General features: G+C 47.1%; 1 protein-coding gene across 3 annotated transcripts in view; it reads left to right on the forward strand.

Annotated features, from left to right (window-relative positions):
* The window catches only part of BAZ1A (bromodomain adjacent to zinc finger domain 1A), a 510,052-nt gene that overhangs the window by 165,583 nt on the left and 328,236 nt on the right, over nucleotides 1-16,233 (forward strand). For all 3 annotated transcript variants that reach the window (XM_033951344.1, XM_033951343.1, XM_033951345.1), the window contains exons 12-13: nucleotides 4,518-4,664; nucleotides 5,158-5,253. In XM_033951344.1, the coding sequence (XP_033807235.1) occupies nucleotides 4,518-4,664; nucleotides 5,158-5,253 (243 nt within the window). The remainder of the gene's footprint in view (nucleotides 1-4,517; nucleotides 4,665-5,157; nucleotides 5,254-16,233) is intronic.

A 16,233-nucleotide genomic window follows, 5' to 3' on the forward strand; every position in this document is an offset into this window, starting at 1 on the left:
AAGCTTTGGTGGGAAGTTTCATAACTATGGCATATAATACTGTCCTTTTGTCTAAGGTTGTTTCTTTCTTAGCAAATTGTTTCTTATCTAAATAAGAAGCAGAATCGTTCAGCTAGAACACGGGTTGTGGGGAGTTCAGTACATGAGGAGGAATGACCTTGGCACAAGTAGCTAGCTTCAGAACAGGATGTAAAACACAGAGCTCAGAACACAAAGAGAAAATGACCTTGTGGTTTCTTAGCAAAATGAAAACTGTTTCTGTTTCAGCACAAGCAGGAATAGAAAAACTTACTTACAATGTATATATGTGCCCCTTCAAACAGTTTTCAATTTTTCAGAGATACATTCCAGATTTTCAAACTCTCTGCTTTCCAACATCATGTTTCTGATCTATTTCAGCTCAGAAAATATATTGTATATTCTACTTATGACACCTTCGAACTTACCTCCCATGCTGCAGCCATGTCCTTATCCATGAGACACCTGACCTGGCTATGTGTTTCTGAGCTGAATGTGAACCATCAAGACAGGCTTCCCTGTCTTGGAGACAGGCAAATGCTCCCTGTCTTGGAGATGAGCTTTTTGGTCCATCCATGGACACGGCTACTCAGAAGCTGTCATCTCATGAGACCAGATGGGACACCAAGGTCAAGCCTAAAAAGAAGCCTACACCTTCTTGACCTTTCAGGCCAGCTTCTTCTTACCAGTGACGGTTTGATGCCAAGCCTGCTGCTCCTCCTCAGTCTCAACCTAGAAGGCAAAAGCAGAAACCCCATCAACAACAGAAACCACAGGCTGGTCCCTAAAAATCTACACAGCCTTTTTGACATGTTTCTTCAGAGCATAGCCACTGTCAGCATTTCACAGTCTTTCCTCATCCCATCGGAGGTTGTCTCCAACATTTTATCGCTTGCTGGGAGCTCATCACATCAGACCTCTGGGTATTAACCATCATTTGGCAGGGTTACACTCAACATTTTCATACCCTGCCTCCAGACCATCCTCCAAGAGAGTCTGCTTTGGATCCTGCACAGTGCTCTCTTCTTCTCTAGGAGGTTCAATCCTTTCTCCTGCTGAATGCCATCATGGAAGTTCCTCTCTCAGCAGAATCAGGGATTCTACTCCCGCTACTTCCTACTTCCAAAGAAGACAGGAGGACTGCGACCCATTCTGGATCTCAGGGCTCTCAAAAAATTTCTAATCAAGGAGAAATTTTTGATGCTCTCCCTCGCCCTGCTTTACCCTCTTAATAAGAAAGAATGGCTATGCTCCCTGGATCTCAAGGAAGCCTACACACATATTCCAATTCATCCGGTTTCCAAGAAACATCTCAGTTTTCAGATAAATCAACGGCACTACCAGTACAAGGCCCTTCCCTTTAGTCTGGCGTCTTCTCCCAGAGTCTTCACGAAGTGCCTGATTGTAGTGGCTGCATCTCTCCAATCACATGGCCTTCAAGTCATTCCCTACCTGGAGACTGGTTGATCAAGGCTGTTTCATCTCAGGAAGTGATCCAAGCAACATCTGACCATTTATTTTCTATAAATTCTAGGATTCGAAGTAAACTTCCCCAAATCACATCTCATTTCTACTCAGTGCCTTCAGTTCATTGGAGCTATCCTGGATACCACTCTCATGAGAACGTTTCTCCTTCCTGATCGCCTTCAGACTCTCATCCGCCTTTGTCAGCAACTGCTGACAAACCATCACTGCAAGACACATGATGGTTCTTTTGATCCACATGGCTTCCACTGTGCATGTGACACCACTGGCAAGAATACACCTTCGCACTCCTCAGTGGACCCTTGTGTCTCAATGGTATCAAGCGACGGACCATCTCTCACAGCATACATCTGTCACATCATCTCTTCTGCAGTCACTTCAATGGTGGATGACCTCCTCCAATCTATCTAGAGGTCTCCTTTTTCACTTACCCCCTCATCACAAGGTAATCATGACAGATGCAGCCCCTTGTGCTTGGGGAGCACATATGGACGATCTTCAGACCCAAGGTCTCTGGACCACCAGGGAGCAGAAATTTCACATCAATTTCCTGCAACTCAGAGTGATGTACTATGCCCTCAGGGCCTTCCATCATCTCTGCCCTTAAGTCCTCCTCCTTCGCACAGACAATCAAGTAGTAATATACTACATAAACAAGCAAGGAGGCACGGGCTTTCTCCTGTTGAGTCAGGAGGCCCAAAAAATTTTGACTTGGGTGACGGCTCGCAACCTGTTTTTAAAGGCTGTCTATGTTCAAGGGGAGAAGAATTCCCTAGCAGACAACCTCAGCAGAATTCTTCAACCTCATGAATGGACTCTCAACTCTGCAACTCTCCAGTCCATTTTTACTCATTGTGGCACTCCACAGGTTGACTTGTTTGCAACTCCACATAATCACCAGTTGCCCCAGTTTTGCTCCAGACTATATTCTTCTCTCTGTCTGGAAGCCAATGCCTTTCTCCTGGATTGGATGGGCCTGTTTCTCTATGCATTCCCTCCACTTCCTCTCATGTTGAGGACTCTGTTCAAACTCAAATGAGAGGCAGCCACCATGATTCTCATTGCTTCTCGGTGGCCTAGGCAACATTGGTTCTCCCTTCTACTTCCGCTGAGCTCCAGGGAGCCCATACCTCTTCCAGTTTTTCCTACTTTGCTTACTCAGCAACAGGAATCACTTCTATAGCCCAACCTGCAGTCATTGCACCTGACAGCTTGGTTTCTCTTGGGCTGAATGCATCTTTCTCAGCCAGTTCAACATATTCTTGATGCCTTCAGGAAACCAGCCACTCAGCAATGTTATCAACAAAAGTAGACTAGGTTTTCTTCCTGGTGCCTCCTTCATCATGATCCAACTTCCTTGTCAGTAGAGTTGGTCTTGGATTATCTACTTCATCTGTCTGACTCTGGGCTCAAATCTATATCTGTTAGAGTTCATCTTAGTGCTATTACAGCTTTTCACATACCAGTTGAGGGAATGCCTCTACTGCTCATCCTTTGGTCTCCAGATTCATGAAAGGACTTTTCAATGTTAAACTTCCTCTCAAGCCTCCACCTGTCATCTGGTACCTTAATGTGGTTCTTTCCAGTTTGATGAAGCCACCATTTGAACCAATGGTCACAGTGCATCTCAAGTTTCTCACCTGGAAAGTGGCCTTCCTCCTTGCTCTCACCTCTGCCAGGAGGATTAGTGAGTTACAATCATTGGCAGTAGATCCACCCTTCACAGTTTTTCACCATGACAAGGTGGTTCTATGCACGCATCCTAAGTTTCTAACGAAAATTGTCACGGAGTTTCATCTCAATCAGCCGATTGTTCTGCCAGTGTTTTTTCCTAAGCCTCATTCTCGCGCTGGAGAAACTGCTTTGCACACTCTGGACTGTAAATGTGCTTTGGCCTATTACATCAATAGGACAAGCCTCATCATACTTCTCCCCTACTTTTCGTCTCATTTGATCCTAACAAGTTGGGGCATCCTGTATTCAAGAGAACGATTTCCAACTGGCTGGCTGCCTGCATCTTGCTGTGTTATGCTCAGACTGGACTAGCACTAGAAAGTCGTGTCACAGCCCACAAAATTAGAGCTATGGCAGCTTCTGTTGCTTTCCTTAGATCTACTCCCATTGAGGAAATCTGTAAATCTGCCACCTGGTCCTCAGTTCATACGTTCACTTCTCACTATTGTCTGGAGTCTTTCTCCAGACAGATTGGGCACTTCAGCCCATCTGTATTGTAAAATGTATTTTCCTAGACCAACATTCCCACCATCCCATTCTTGTTAGCTTGGAGGTTACCCATTAGTGAGAATATGCTACCTGCTTGTCCTGGGATAAATCACAGTTACTTACTGTAACAGGTATTATCCTGGGACAGCAGGCAGATATTCTCACAACCCACCCACCTCCCCTGGTTGGCTTCTTAGCTGGCTTATCTTAACTAAAGGGACCGCGCACTTCCGTCAGGCGGGAAGGCACTCGCACATGCGTGGTGCTGGCTATTGCAAACTTTCTAAATACTTAAAGTGGCGATGCACTTGTCTACCTCTCACTTGTCACCCATCAGTGAGAATATCTGCCTGTTGTCCCTGGATAACACCTGGTACGGTAAGTAACTGTGCTTTATCCAAGGACAGCAGACAGATATTCTCATATCCCACCCACCTCCCCTTCTTGGCTTTGTTGCTGAACTGATGGTCCTGCAAGCTGGCAGCGGGTGGAAAGGCACCCGTACATTTGTGGTATGGACAGTCTTTTGAATTTTAAAGTGACAGTTCACTTTGGACAGTCTGTTCCGGGTTCAGTGGATGTCGTCACCCAAATGTGGGAACATCTGCCTGTTGTCCTTGGATAACAAATGATTCAGGTAAGTAACTGTGGTATATATACTGTATATAATATAGTAAAGATTTAAGGAAATAATTTATGGCAGTTAAATCTGAAATGCCCTATCTTTAGCTGTGTACTACAGGTATTTGTTTCCATGGAGCACAGATGATGGGTTTTTTTTTTCTTTCCAGAGGTTTTAGAGGAAGCTCTGGTAGGAAATGATCCAGAAGGCCCACTCTGTGAATTACTCTTTTTCTTTCTGACTGCCATCTTTCAAGCTATGGCTGAAGAAGAGGAAGAAGTGGCCAAAGAGCAACTAACAGAAGCAGACACCAAAGGTTAGATATCGTTTGAGTTGTGATAGCACCAGGTATTAATAGATAAGGGATGTCTGTCATTCATACTTCCTATTTTTTTTTTTGTATTTCTAATGTTAGTACAGGGCTTATGAGCAAGAAATCTGTTTAGTTTTTTTTACAGTAGAGTAGAAGGTTTCTATTCCAAATGTTATTACATTGAATTAAGAAAGTTCTATGTTCATGTAGGAGGGCTTTTTAGAAATTCTGCTCTCCTGGTTTCCCTTTGAATTATGCCACATGATCTCAATTTCTTAGCTTATTTCATGGACAAGGGAGAGTAAGTAGGTTGAAGATTTAAGCTCTTCAATTCCTCCATGAACCAATAGGGATTGCTCAGGCTGTGTAATAAGCAGCTTCTGAGTAGTGTGTATTACCTTTCTGATATAATGCTAAAGCTAGCTTCAAGTTTTTATTTAAAACTGCTCTGCAAAGTTAGCCTTGGGTTAGATAAAATATATTTGTTTTCTAACAGATCTAACTGAGGCTTTGGATGAAGATACAGACCCTACAAAATGTGCCCTGACAGCAGTTGTAGCTTTGGCAGCTGCTTGGCCACAGTTACACCAAGGTAAGTAGAGAATGCTTTCTCTCTGACTAAATGATATTGCTGTTTAGTGTTCTCTTGACCACAGGGAATTCAGACTAGAGGCAACTGTTTTGCTGAACAGCTATTTGAAATTTGGAAACTCATTCCCTTTTAGGACATATTAACCTCTTATTGTTTATTTGTATTATTTATACACGGCTTATACCTAAGCGGTTTACATTCAGGTACTTAAATATTTCTCCCTACCTGGTGGGCTCACAATCTGACTAATCTATCTGAGACAGTAGAGTGTTAAGTGACTTGCCCAGGGTCATAAGGTGCAGCGTTGGGTTTGAATTTGCAACCTCATAGTGCTGAGGTGGCAGCCCTAACTACCAGGTCTCTCCTCCACTCAGTGACAATTAATGCCTCCTGCTCTATAAGCAGAGAATTGTACTGTGAGAATGAACATCTTTACACCTCCCAATGTACAGAGCAGATGAGATTAGATTCCGTAATTTTTCCCAGCACCATAAAAGACAGCATTGTCTTAAACAAGATGTGTCTTGCAGAGTCAGATCAATGGGAAGTTCCATCAGAGGAAGCAGAATTCTACAGAGGGAGGCTGTAGGCTGGATAGAAGCAATAGGTTTTTAGCACTGCTGGGCTTAAAGGCAAGTTCAGTGTGTCATGAGCTGGAAGGAGGAGGGAGATGCCAGGACCCAAATGAGGAAGAGAGAGCACTTTGGTTCTGTGAGTGGAAGGGAAGTGAGAGATGCTGGAGTGGATGAGAGAGGGAAGGGAGAGGCAGGCAGAAATGGTTGAATGACTGAGGTGGTGATAAATGGAATCTACTTGGAGGAAAGGAAGGTGAGTAGTAGAGTCCCTCAGGATTTGGTTCTTTGATAAATTTGTAAGGGTTAGAAGGAAAGGTCTGCCTTTTTACGAATGACATGAGGATTACCGATAGAGTGGATACTCTAAAGGGAGTAGAAAGCATGATGAGTTCTAAAGCAATTAGAATTCTTTAATGTTAGGGGCGTGGCTTTGTAGCGCATGAAAACGGTTGGGTGAGGAGAGAGCTCCGTGCTGACAGACTTTTTAAAGTCAAATAAGTTACGAGAAAATTATTTTTTTTTTACTCTAACAAGTGATATTGAAATATAATGGCTTTGGGAAAGCAAACAGAGTAGTTCAACGTTTGCAGCCACAGGAAGCATAAAAAGATCAAAAACAGAGCCAGTAACCCCTTTGAAGACTCCATTGCCAAAGGACAGTAAGGACGGAAGTGAAATTTTGAAAGAGTTTCAGGAAATTAAAGAAATAGTGTTGGATAACACGAAGAAATTGAAAGATCTTGGGGAAGAAGTTTCTATCCTCAACAAAAGAATGGAGATGGTGGAAATAAAAGTACATCATATGAAGAAAAGAATTGAGGTGACTGAGGCAGAGTTAGTTCAAATTAAGATAGATCGGAAAAAAATTGAAATATTGAACCCAATATTGTAAGATCATACGTTTAACCGTCAATAAAGTCAGATAAATAAAGCGCCGCTGCGGTACCGTAAAGCCCTGCGCTTCCAAGAGGGTCTGGTCGCCAAGGAATAGTGTTTTGTAATCCCACTCCACTGAACGCTGCAGGACAATTTACAGTTGCATAAAAGAAGAGTTCCAGATGGAAAGTTCAGGACACTCCAAGAAGTAATGCAAAACCGTCCCCGGAGCCCCCGAACACCTTGTGCACAAAGGCCCTGATTCTCCAAAAGTACGTCCCGAGTTTAGGCAGCTGTAGGCGTCCTACAGCTGTCTAATCAGCCAATCGGGATGCACATTTAAAAAAAAAAAAAAAAAATGCTCCCCAGGCAGCCCGCCTATATTGAAGGCGAGGCCCGCAAGACACCGAGGCCCTGATTCTGTACAGGACGCCCGGGAGAGGCGTCCTATTCAGAATCGGCCTACACTAGCGGGCCGCGGCCTGTCCGATCGGATGCCCCCCCCCTCCGACGCTACCGACCGCCCCCCCCCCCCAACACTACCAACCGCCCCCCCACCGACATTACCGATCTCCCTCCCACCCCGACACTACCGATTGCTGGCAGGAGGGTGTCCAATCCCTCCTGCCCGAAGACGCACCGCCCCCCGCCTCTCCCCCCCCCCCCCCGGCGCTAACAACCTCCAAACTAGCCTGTTCTTCAGGCCAGACGGTTCTTGCCCGTCCAGCCTGTAGCCCGCCTGGTCGAAATGAGGCGGGCTCGCCCCTTCCCGGCCCATCCCGCCGAAGCCTAAGGCCTGATTGGCCCATGCTCTAGAAGCCTGGACCAATCAGGCCTTAGGCATAGCGGGTCCGCCCATCCCCACTTAATCTAAGGCCTGACACCTTAGACTTAGTGGGGTTGGGCAGACCCGCTATGCCTAAGGCCTGATTGGTCCAGGCTTCTAGAGCCTGGGCCAATCAGACCTTAGGCTTCGGCGGGATGGGCCGGGAAGGGGCGAGCCCGCCTCATTTCGACCAGGCGGGCTACAGGCTGGACGGGCAAGAACCATCTGGCCTGAAGAACAGGTTAGTTTGGAGGTTGTTAGCGCCGTGGGGGGGGTGCGTCTTCGGGCAGGAGGGATTGGACACCCTCCTGCCAGCAATCGGTAGTGTCGGAGTGGGAGGGAGATCGGTAATGTGGGGGGGGGAGGGAGATCGGTAATGTCGGGGGGGGGGGGTGGTCGATAGTGTCGGAGGAGGGGCATCCGATCGGACAGGCCGCGGCCCGCTATACTTATAGCGGCAGAGAGATCCCTTGCCGCAATAAGTATAGCGGCTGCGTCTACTTACAATGTAGACCAGCATTTTGCTGGCCTACATTTTAAGGTTTCTTCCTCTACTAGGGAGACGTGTAGGCCACCTAGGTTCGCCTAAGGCCCGCCTAAGGCCCTTAGGTGAGCTTAGGCGTCTTGCGGGTCTCCCTAGGCTCCCGGAGGCGCCTTCAGGCCTGCCTGGGGAGCATTTTTTTTTTTAAAACGTGCATCCCGATTGGCTGATTAGACAGCTGTAGGACGCCTACAGCTGCCTAAAATCGGGACGCACTTTTGGAGAATCAGGGCCAAAAAGTCTTCCCACAAGCCCATACACGCCCCCCTCTCTTTAGTGATATAGGCCCTATGGAGGATTTTAAATTGAGTCTCCTGCCAAGCCGCCGACTTCACAAAAGCATGCAAAGTATGAAAAAGTTCCAAAAAAGTGTTTGGAGTATACTGGGCGGCAAGATCTCGGTTCCACCTCTCCCGAAGGCATAGAGGGAGATATACAAAGATGGATAGGCAAATGGCTGGAAAACCGAAAGCAGAGAGTGGGCATAAATGGGAAGTTCTCCGACTGGGAGAGAGTGACTAGTGGTGTGCCCCAGGGCTCGGTACTTGGGCCGATCCTTTTTAATATTTATATCAATGACCTGGAAAACGGAACATCCAGTGAGATCATCAAGTTTGCAGACGACACAAAACTCTGCCGGGCAATCAGATCGCAGGAGGACAGTGAGGAACTCCAGAGCGATTTGTGTCGGTTAGAAAAATGGGCGGAGAAATGGCAGATGAAGTTCAACGTGGAGAAATGCAAGGTAATGCATTTAGGCAGTAAAAATAAGGAATACGAGTACAGAATGTCAGGTGCAACTCTGGGGAAAAGTGAACAAGAAAGGGATCTGGGTGTACTGATAGATAGGACCCTGAAGCCGTCGGCACAATGCGCGGCAGCGGCAAATAAGGCAAATAGAATGTTAGGCATGATAAAGAAAGGAATCTCGAGTAGATCGGAGAAAGTTATAATGCCGCTTTATAGGGCAATGGTCAGACCCCACTTGGAATACTGCGTCCAACATTGGTCTCCCTACCTAAAGAAGGATATAAAACTGCTGGAGAGGGTGCAGAGACGAGCAACTAAACTAGTGAAGGGTATGGAGAAACTGGAATATGAGGATCGACTTAAAACACTGGGATTGTTCTCCCTTGAGAAAAGGAGACTGCGTGGGGATATGATCGAGACCTTCAAAATACTGAAAGGAATTGACAAAATAGAGCAGAGAAGATTATTTACAATGTCCAATTTGACACGGACAAGAGGACATGAAATGAAGCTAAGGGGGGGCAAGTTCAGGACTAATGTCAGGAAGTTCTGCTTCACACAGAGAGTGGTTGACATCTGGAATACTCTCCCAGGGGAGATTATTGCGGAATCGACAGTCCTAGGCTTCAAAAGCAAACTAGATGCATATCTCCTTGAGAGAGGCATATAAAGATATGGTTGGCTATAAAATAAGCCAGGTAAATACCTAGCAGGGCCTCCGCGTGTGCGGATCGCCGGACTTGATGGACCGAAGGTCTGATCCGGAGATGGCGCTTCTTATGTTCTTATGTTCTTATGTCCCTTGGAAGCTAAGGAATGAACCACGCAATACCAGACCAATAAGGAGCTTTGGGATGCTGGGATAGTAAACAGGTACTCACAAAGAGAGCCACACAGCCAGTCCGCTCCAAACTGTTGGTGAAGACTCTGAAAATAGTGCTGAGCCTGTAAATAGGCAAAAAATTGATGGTTAGGGACATCCCACCGATCCCTGATGTGGGAAAATGTAACAAAAACACCCGTGCTGCAATCAAATGAGAGAGAGTGGAAGCCCCCCTAGCTGCCCATGCAGCAAATGGGGAGCGACCTAGACCCGGAGGGAAATCGGGATTACCCTGAAGCTGCAAAAATGGCGAGGCCGTCGGGGACCGGGTGTGCAACCTGCGCCACCACCTCCAGGCCAAACAAAAAGGGCGCAGAAACTGCAATTTGGAGGGTAGTGCTCCTCCTCCCCCTACCCCGGGACACATGCAGAAGATTTAGGAAAGTGTAAGGTGCACACCACCCCTCCAGCCACCCTGAAGAAGAAAACCAAGCAATTCTAGTCACCCCCTCGTGAACAAAACGCAGAAGAGCTGCCACATTATACGCACGTACATCCGGGAGACCCAAGCCTCCCTCCCGTTTACATAAGAACATAAGAATTTGCCTCCGCTGGGTCAGACCAGAGGTCCATCGTGCCCAGCAGTCCGCACCCGCAGCGGCCCATCAGGTCCATGACCTGTCATGTTACCTTGATTTAGCCCTATAGCCCCCTTGTTTTTATCTATACTCTTTCCATACTCTTATCTACCCTTATCTGTATCCCTGTAGGAATCCATCCAATCCCTCTTTGATTCCCCGTAGCGTACTCTGCCCGACCACTTCACATAAGCGATACGTGCCGCTCGATGTCGTCACAGAAACAAAGTGAAAATGGACCGAAGCTTCCCAATATCTCGCTGCAGCACCCAAAAGGGCACCGTTTGTAAGGGATACAACAGTTTAGGCAAAAGAATCATTTTAACCAAAGCCGCCCTCCCCAACAAGGACAATGGGAGATCTCGCCAGGCAGAACAAAGGGCCTGAATTTTATCAATAGCTGCCAAAACATTACTTTTGTACATAATCTGAGGATCTGTATGTAGATAGATACCAAGATATTGCATCGGTTTACGCACTGGTGGAATCTGCAAAGCAGCATGCCATGGTTCTGGGCCCATTCCTGACAGAGGGAGTTCAGACTTGGCACAATTTACTTGAAGACCCGACAGGATACCAAACTCCGCTACCAAGCGCAACGCCACCGGCAAATGGAGAGGGGCCTGGTCCAAAAAGAGCAAGATATCATCCACAAACAACTTAATGCGGCACTCTGCGCTTTCTATTTGGATACCACGCAGTGCAGGACTAATGCGGATCTTAGTGGCGAGCAGTTCAATAGCCAAAATGAATAGAAGGGGAGAGAGGGGGCATCTGTGGCACGTTCCCCTACAGAGCGGAAAGGAGGGAGAAAGGCCTCCATTAATGATAAGGCGTGCCTGCGGTAAGGTATATAAGCCCTGAATCCACCTGAGAAAGTTCCCCGTCAAGTCGTACTCCTATAACACCCAAAAGAGGTACTGCCACGAAATACTGTCAAAGGCCTTCTCCATGTCCAACCCAACGATCGCAAAAGTGCCCCCTCCCCCCCCGATACTCATGAAACGCCGTCAACGCCTTAAGGAGATGCATAGAAGCATACCGCTGGGGGACAAAACCCACTTGATCCTCCGCAATGAGTTGGGGCAGGATCAAATTCAGTCGAGCTGCCAGAATAGAAGCCAACAATTTAACATCTTGGTTCAACAACAAAATTTGACGATAAGAACCTACCTGTGTAAGGTCCTTTCCAGGTTTAGGGAGCAATGTGATAGCTAAATTGCTCCGAAGGCCCAAGGTAGATGTGGATAGGAAATTTAAAAAAATTCCCCAAAGGCATCGCAAGAAGGTCAGGCAACAATTTGTAATACTCCGGGCCAAATCCATCGGGTCCCGGAGACTTGGTAAGCTTCAACTTCCGAATCCCCGAACAAACTTCCTCTAGGGAAATGGCGCACTCAGTTGTTCTGCCTGTGCAGCGGAAATCTTCGGAAGACGAATATCCTGGAAAAAACTATCTCGATCCTCCTCAGTAAAGTCCCACCATGCATAGAGAGCGCTATAAAAGTCCACGAATTGTTCCCGAATTTGTGCTTCCTGAGTAAAACTATCCTCTCTAGCATTTTTCACCTGACGAATAATTTGTTTTTTCCGATAAGGCCGCAAGAAGTTTGCTTGCCTTACCGCCCCACTGATAAAGACAAAATTTCTGGTAATAAATATCCTGTTGAGCGTGAGAATCCAAAATCTCATTTATCTGATGACGAAGAGATTTAATTTGCTGTCCATCTGACTCCGTCAGAGACGTCCGGTGACATTTGCGGAACGCCGCCAACTGTTCCGAAAGAGTGAGAAGTTTCTCCCCTTGCTGTTTTCGTTTAGTAGCAACATATTGAATAATATGGCCCCGCAATACCGCATTAGAGGCATCCCAGAACACCTCAGGATCCACATCAGGGGTATTGTTGTGTGCGGCATACTCCAGCCAGCGAGCCTGCAAATACATCCTGAAATCCCTGTCAGAATATAAAGCAGCGGGAAACCGCCAAGTTCTATCCCCCAAAGTAAGCACTACCGCCGAATGATCGGAAAGGGATGTGTCTTCAATGGTAACTTTGTCCACACGGGAAAAAAAAGTAGTCGACACCAGAACATAATCCAGGTGGGAATACATAGAGTGTGGATTAGAGTAGAATGTGTACTCCCTATCAAACGGATGAAGAGTTCTCCAGGCGTCCACCACCGCAAGATGGTCACAGAGAAAATTCACCTCCATGCTAGCAGAATTTCGAGGCCTCAGCTTGGCAGGAGAGCAATCCAAAGTCGGATCAGCAGTATAGTTAAAATCCCCCCCCTCCCACAATCAATTGATAAGTGGGATATTGTGCTATTATGCCCAGCAACCCAGAGTAAAAGCTATGACTATATACGTTCGGGGCATAAAGGTTGCAAAAGAGGAGTTAAGAGCCCCAGACCTCTCCCAATGCAAGAATGTAACAGCCTTCTTTGTCTGGTATGGTCTTGTGAATGTGGAACGGTAGGTGTTTCTGCACTAGAATAGCCACCCCTCTTTGTCTGCCATTATAAGCAGAGTAACTCACATCTCCCACCCATTCTCTACGCAGTTTCTCATGCTCAGTACTCGTCAGATGGGTTGCCGAAGCCAAGTGAGAATTTTCTTGCGCTTAATTGGAGAGTGAATGCCATCTACATTCAGATAATAACAGTTAAATTAACCATAGCTATTAAGCAAAAAAAGCCACCACTGCAACCTGTTCACAAATAAAGAAAAACAAGCCAGAGACCAGACTCCCCCGGCTAGATCTCGCTCCAGAGAAGAAGAGTAATCCCGCAATCCCTCCGGTCCCCCGGTCATCACCACCCTCTTCCCCTCCCCCTCCCCACTGACGTGCACGCACCACCCCACATGTATTCACAGCCATACTGCACACACTCATCCAAGTCTACCCCCCCACTCCCTTCTCCCGGAAAGTCCTTCCCTATCTTTCCAATACCCCAAACCCCAAAAAAACTGCATGCACTCAAACAGCCCTTCCCTCTCTCGAACCCCTAGCCAATATATCAACCAGAAAGAAAAAAAACCCTGAAACTAGCATAGGCTCCTCACCTAACCCCTAAACAGCCCAAACCGTACCCAATTAGATCCCGCACAGCCCTCCTCCCACAAAATCTTACCCAGCAAAACAAAGATCCCCTGCAATCCCCAGCCCCCATTCCTGAACCGAGGCCACCCACCCGAATGAACTAAAAAGAACTCCGGAGACAAACAATAAACCCCCACCTCCCAAAAGAAAACAAAGAAGAGCGATCCCCGCATACCCATAGAAAAATCCCCCGCAGACCAAAGGTGGGAGACCCTTCAAGGAGAAAAAAAAGAAAAACAAGTTGGGAGCAAGGCTTAGCTATACCACTGTACTATTCTCCAATGAGCCCACAAGATCCAGGTGACAGCACCACCGGCAGGATCAAACAGCCCACTCCAAACCCAGGCCACCCCCAAAACCCACCTCAAAGCGCATCAAAAGGATAGTAGGAAACCGAAAAAAGATAAGACTGCAGGAAACTCAGAAAGAAACACCCAAGGGTTACCAAACCCGCCACAGGGATAAGCAGAACCCATGTCCCCCATCCGCAGACCGACAGTCTGGGGGTCCCGCACATTACAGCCATGGGGGTAGGAAGAAGAAGAGAAAAGAGAACTAAGGCAAAGTAAACAGAACCCCAAGATAAGGTGGGACAAGAAGAAAGGAAAGCAGAAAGCTAGAATAAACAATAAGTCCATATAATTCTCGCCACTCTCCCAGCTGATATTAAGAGTTAGAAGGGCTGCAACAAGCAAAAGCAGTCTCATATAATTATCACACAGGTCCAAGGTTTCTTCAGGGAAGGGCAGTGACATGCCCCGGGTATAGGAGGCATCCAGCAGGTGCAAGGACAGAAAGAAAGAGAAGTAGAAATAGAAAGGGCCTTTAAGCCGTACCCCATCAGCCTTAAAACGAGAGATCACCAGCCCAGCTCCCCAAGGGGAAGCAACAGGTCACACCAGGATCCCCGGAGGCCACAAAAGTCAATAGGTAGGAGAATGAGGAAAGAAGGGAAAATAAGAAACACACATAGTCAACGGAGTCGAGTCCTCCGCAGGGGGCTATCATCATGGAGCGAGGAGCAAATTCCAAACCCCGATGCAAAGCCAATAGTCATTGTCAGGGTTCACATGGACTGCAGATGGAAAATCGTCAGCCGGGCAGGCCCTCCAGGAAAGAACGGATCTCTGCCGGAGTTGTGAAATAATATGTCATGGTGGACTCTCAATTTTGCCGGATATTGTAAGGCAAATCGCAGCTGTTTCTAGTGGAGCTGGGTACAATACGGGGCCATTGCACGACGCTGCTGTGAGACCCTAGGAGAGTAGTCCTGGAACAAAAGAAGCCGCTGGCCCTCATACAAGACACTGCCCTTCGATTTGTAGTGAAGCATAAGTTGGGTCTTGTCAGCAAAGTTTAGAATGCTGGATATTACGGGTTGCGGCTTCTGATCACCATCCCGGTGAACCCCAATCCGGTGCACTCTCTCGACCAGCATAGGCGAACCCCCCGTATCCATCCCAAGCTCCTTAGGTAGCCACGTGGAGACCAAGGCGTGCAGGTCAGCACCCGTGAGTGATTCCGTGAGACTGATAAGCCGGACATTATTTCTACGGCTCCGGTTCTCAATATCCTCAGCCCTATCCTCTAGCCTGCGGCATTTGTCTTCCAGGGCTCGGGCACCCGCCTCCAGAGCCACTGAATGGTCCTCCTGCGCCGAAACCCTTTCCTCCACGAGTTGCAAACGGTTATTCTGCCGCTCAACTGTGTCTTTAAGGCCATCCACCATGGATTGCAATCTGGTAAGTTATCATCCAGAAACGCGGTAAGAAGTTTCTTCAGCTCTTTGATCGTGTCGGCCTATAGCATGATGGTCGGGTTAGGCTGCATGCGCTCAGGTGGAGTTTGCACCGCCATCTTAGCCGATGTAGCAAGGCCTCTCAAAACTTTGGCAGACTTCGGGGCTCTGGTTGGCATGCCGTATAACCCCGGCAAAAAACGTATCGGCAGGTGGTCAATGACTTTCCCCAACCGAGGGAGAAGGAAGCAGGCTAAGAAGGCAGAAACTTAGCAGATAAAATGTGAAAATCAGCCCGGGGCTTGGGAGAGGAGTTCAGACACGTCTGATCAGGCTGTGTACATCACGTGACCCCCATGCCACTATGATTCTGATAGCTCCTCGGTACTCCCTTCTACTTCAACTCAGCAGCAGGGAGCCATACCTCCTACCAGTTTTTCCATCTCTGCTTACACAGAGCCAAGGATCTACTTCATCCCAACCTGAAGTCTCTACACCTGACAGCTTGGTACCTCTCAACATAACTCCTCTTCAGTTTTCTCAACATGTAAGAGGCATTTTAGAGGCTTCTAGAAAGCCTGCCACTAGACAATGCTACCACCAAAACTGGACTAGATTTTCTACGTGATGCATCTCTTATGATAAGGAGCCTCAAGATTCCTCCTTATCTTCTGTTCTAGATTATCTTTTGCACTTATCCACCTCTGGCCTCAAGTCTACATCGATCTGAGTCCATCTCAGTGCAATTGCTGCTTTCCATCAGCCTATTGAAGGTAAACCCCTCTCTGCTCATCCGGTGGTTTCCAGATTTATGAAGGACTTTTCAATGTCAAACCTCCTCTCATACCGCCTCCAGAGGTTTGGGATCTCAATGTTGTTCTTGCTAAATTGATGAAGTCTCCATTTGAACCAATGTCTACGGCTCATCTTAAGTATCTTACCTGGAAAGTGGTTTTTCTCATTACCCTCAAATTTGCATGAAGAGTCAGTGAGCTGCAAGCATTAGTTGCTGATCCACCTTTCACAGTTTTCCATCATGACAAGGTGGTCCTCCGTACTCATCCTAAATTCTTACCTAAAGTGGTTTCAGAATTTCATCTCAACCAATC

The sequence above is a fragment of the Geotrypetes seraphini genome, chromosome 7 (genome assembly GCF_902459505.1).
Source record: "Geotrypetes seraphini chromosome 7, aGeoSer1.1, whole genome shotgun sequence".
NCBI classification, from domain to species: Eukaryota; Metazoa; Chordata; class Amphibia; order Gymnophiona; family Dermophiidae; genus Geotrypetes; species Geotrypetes seraphini.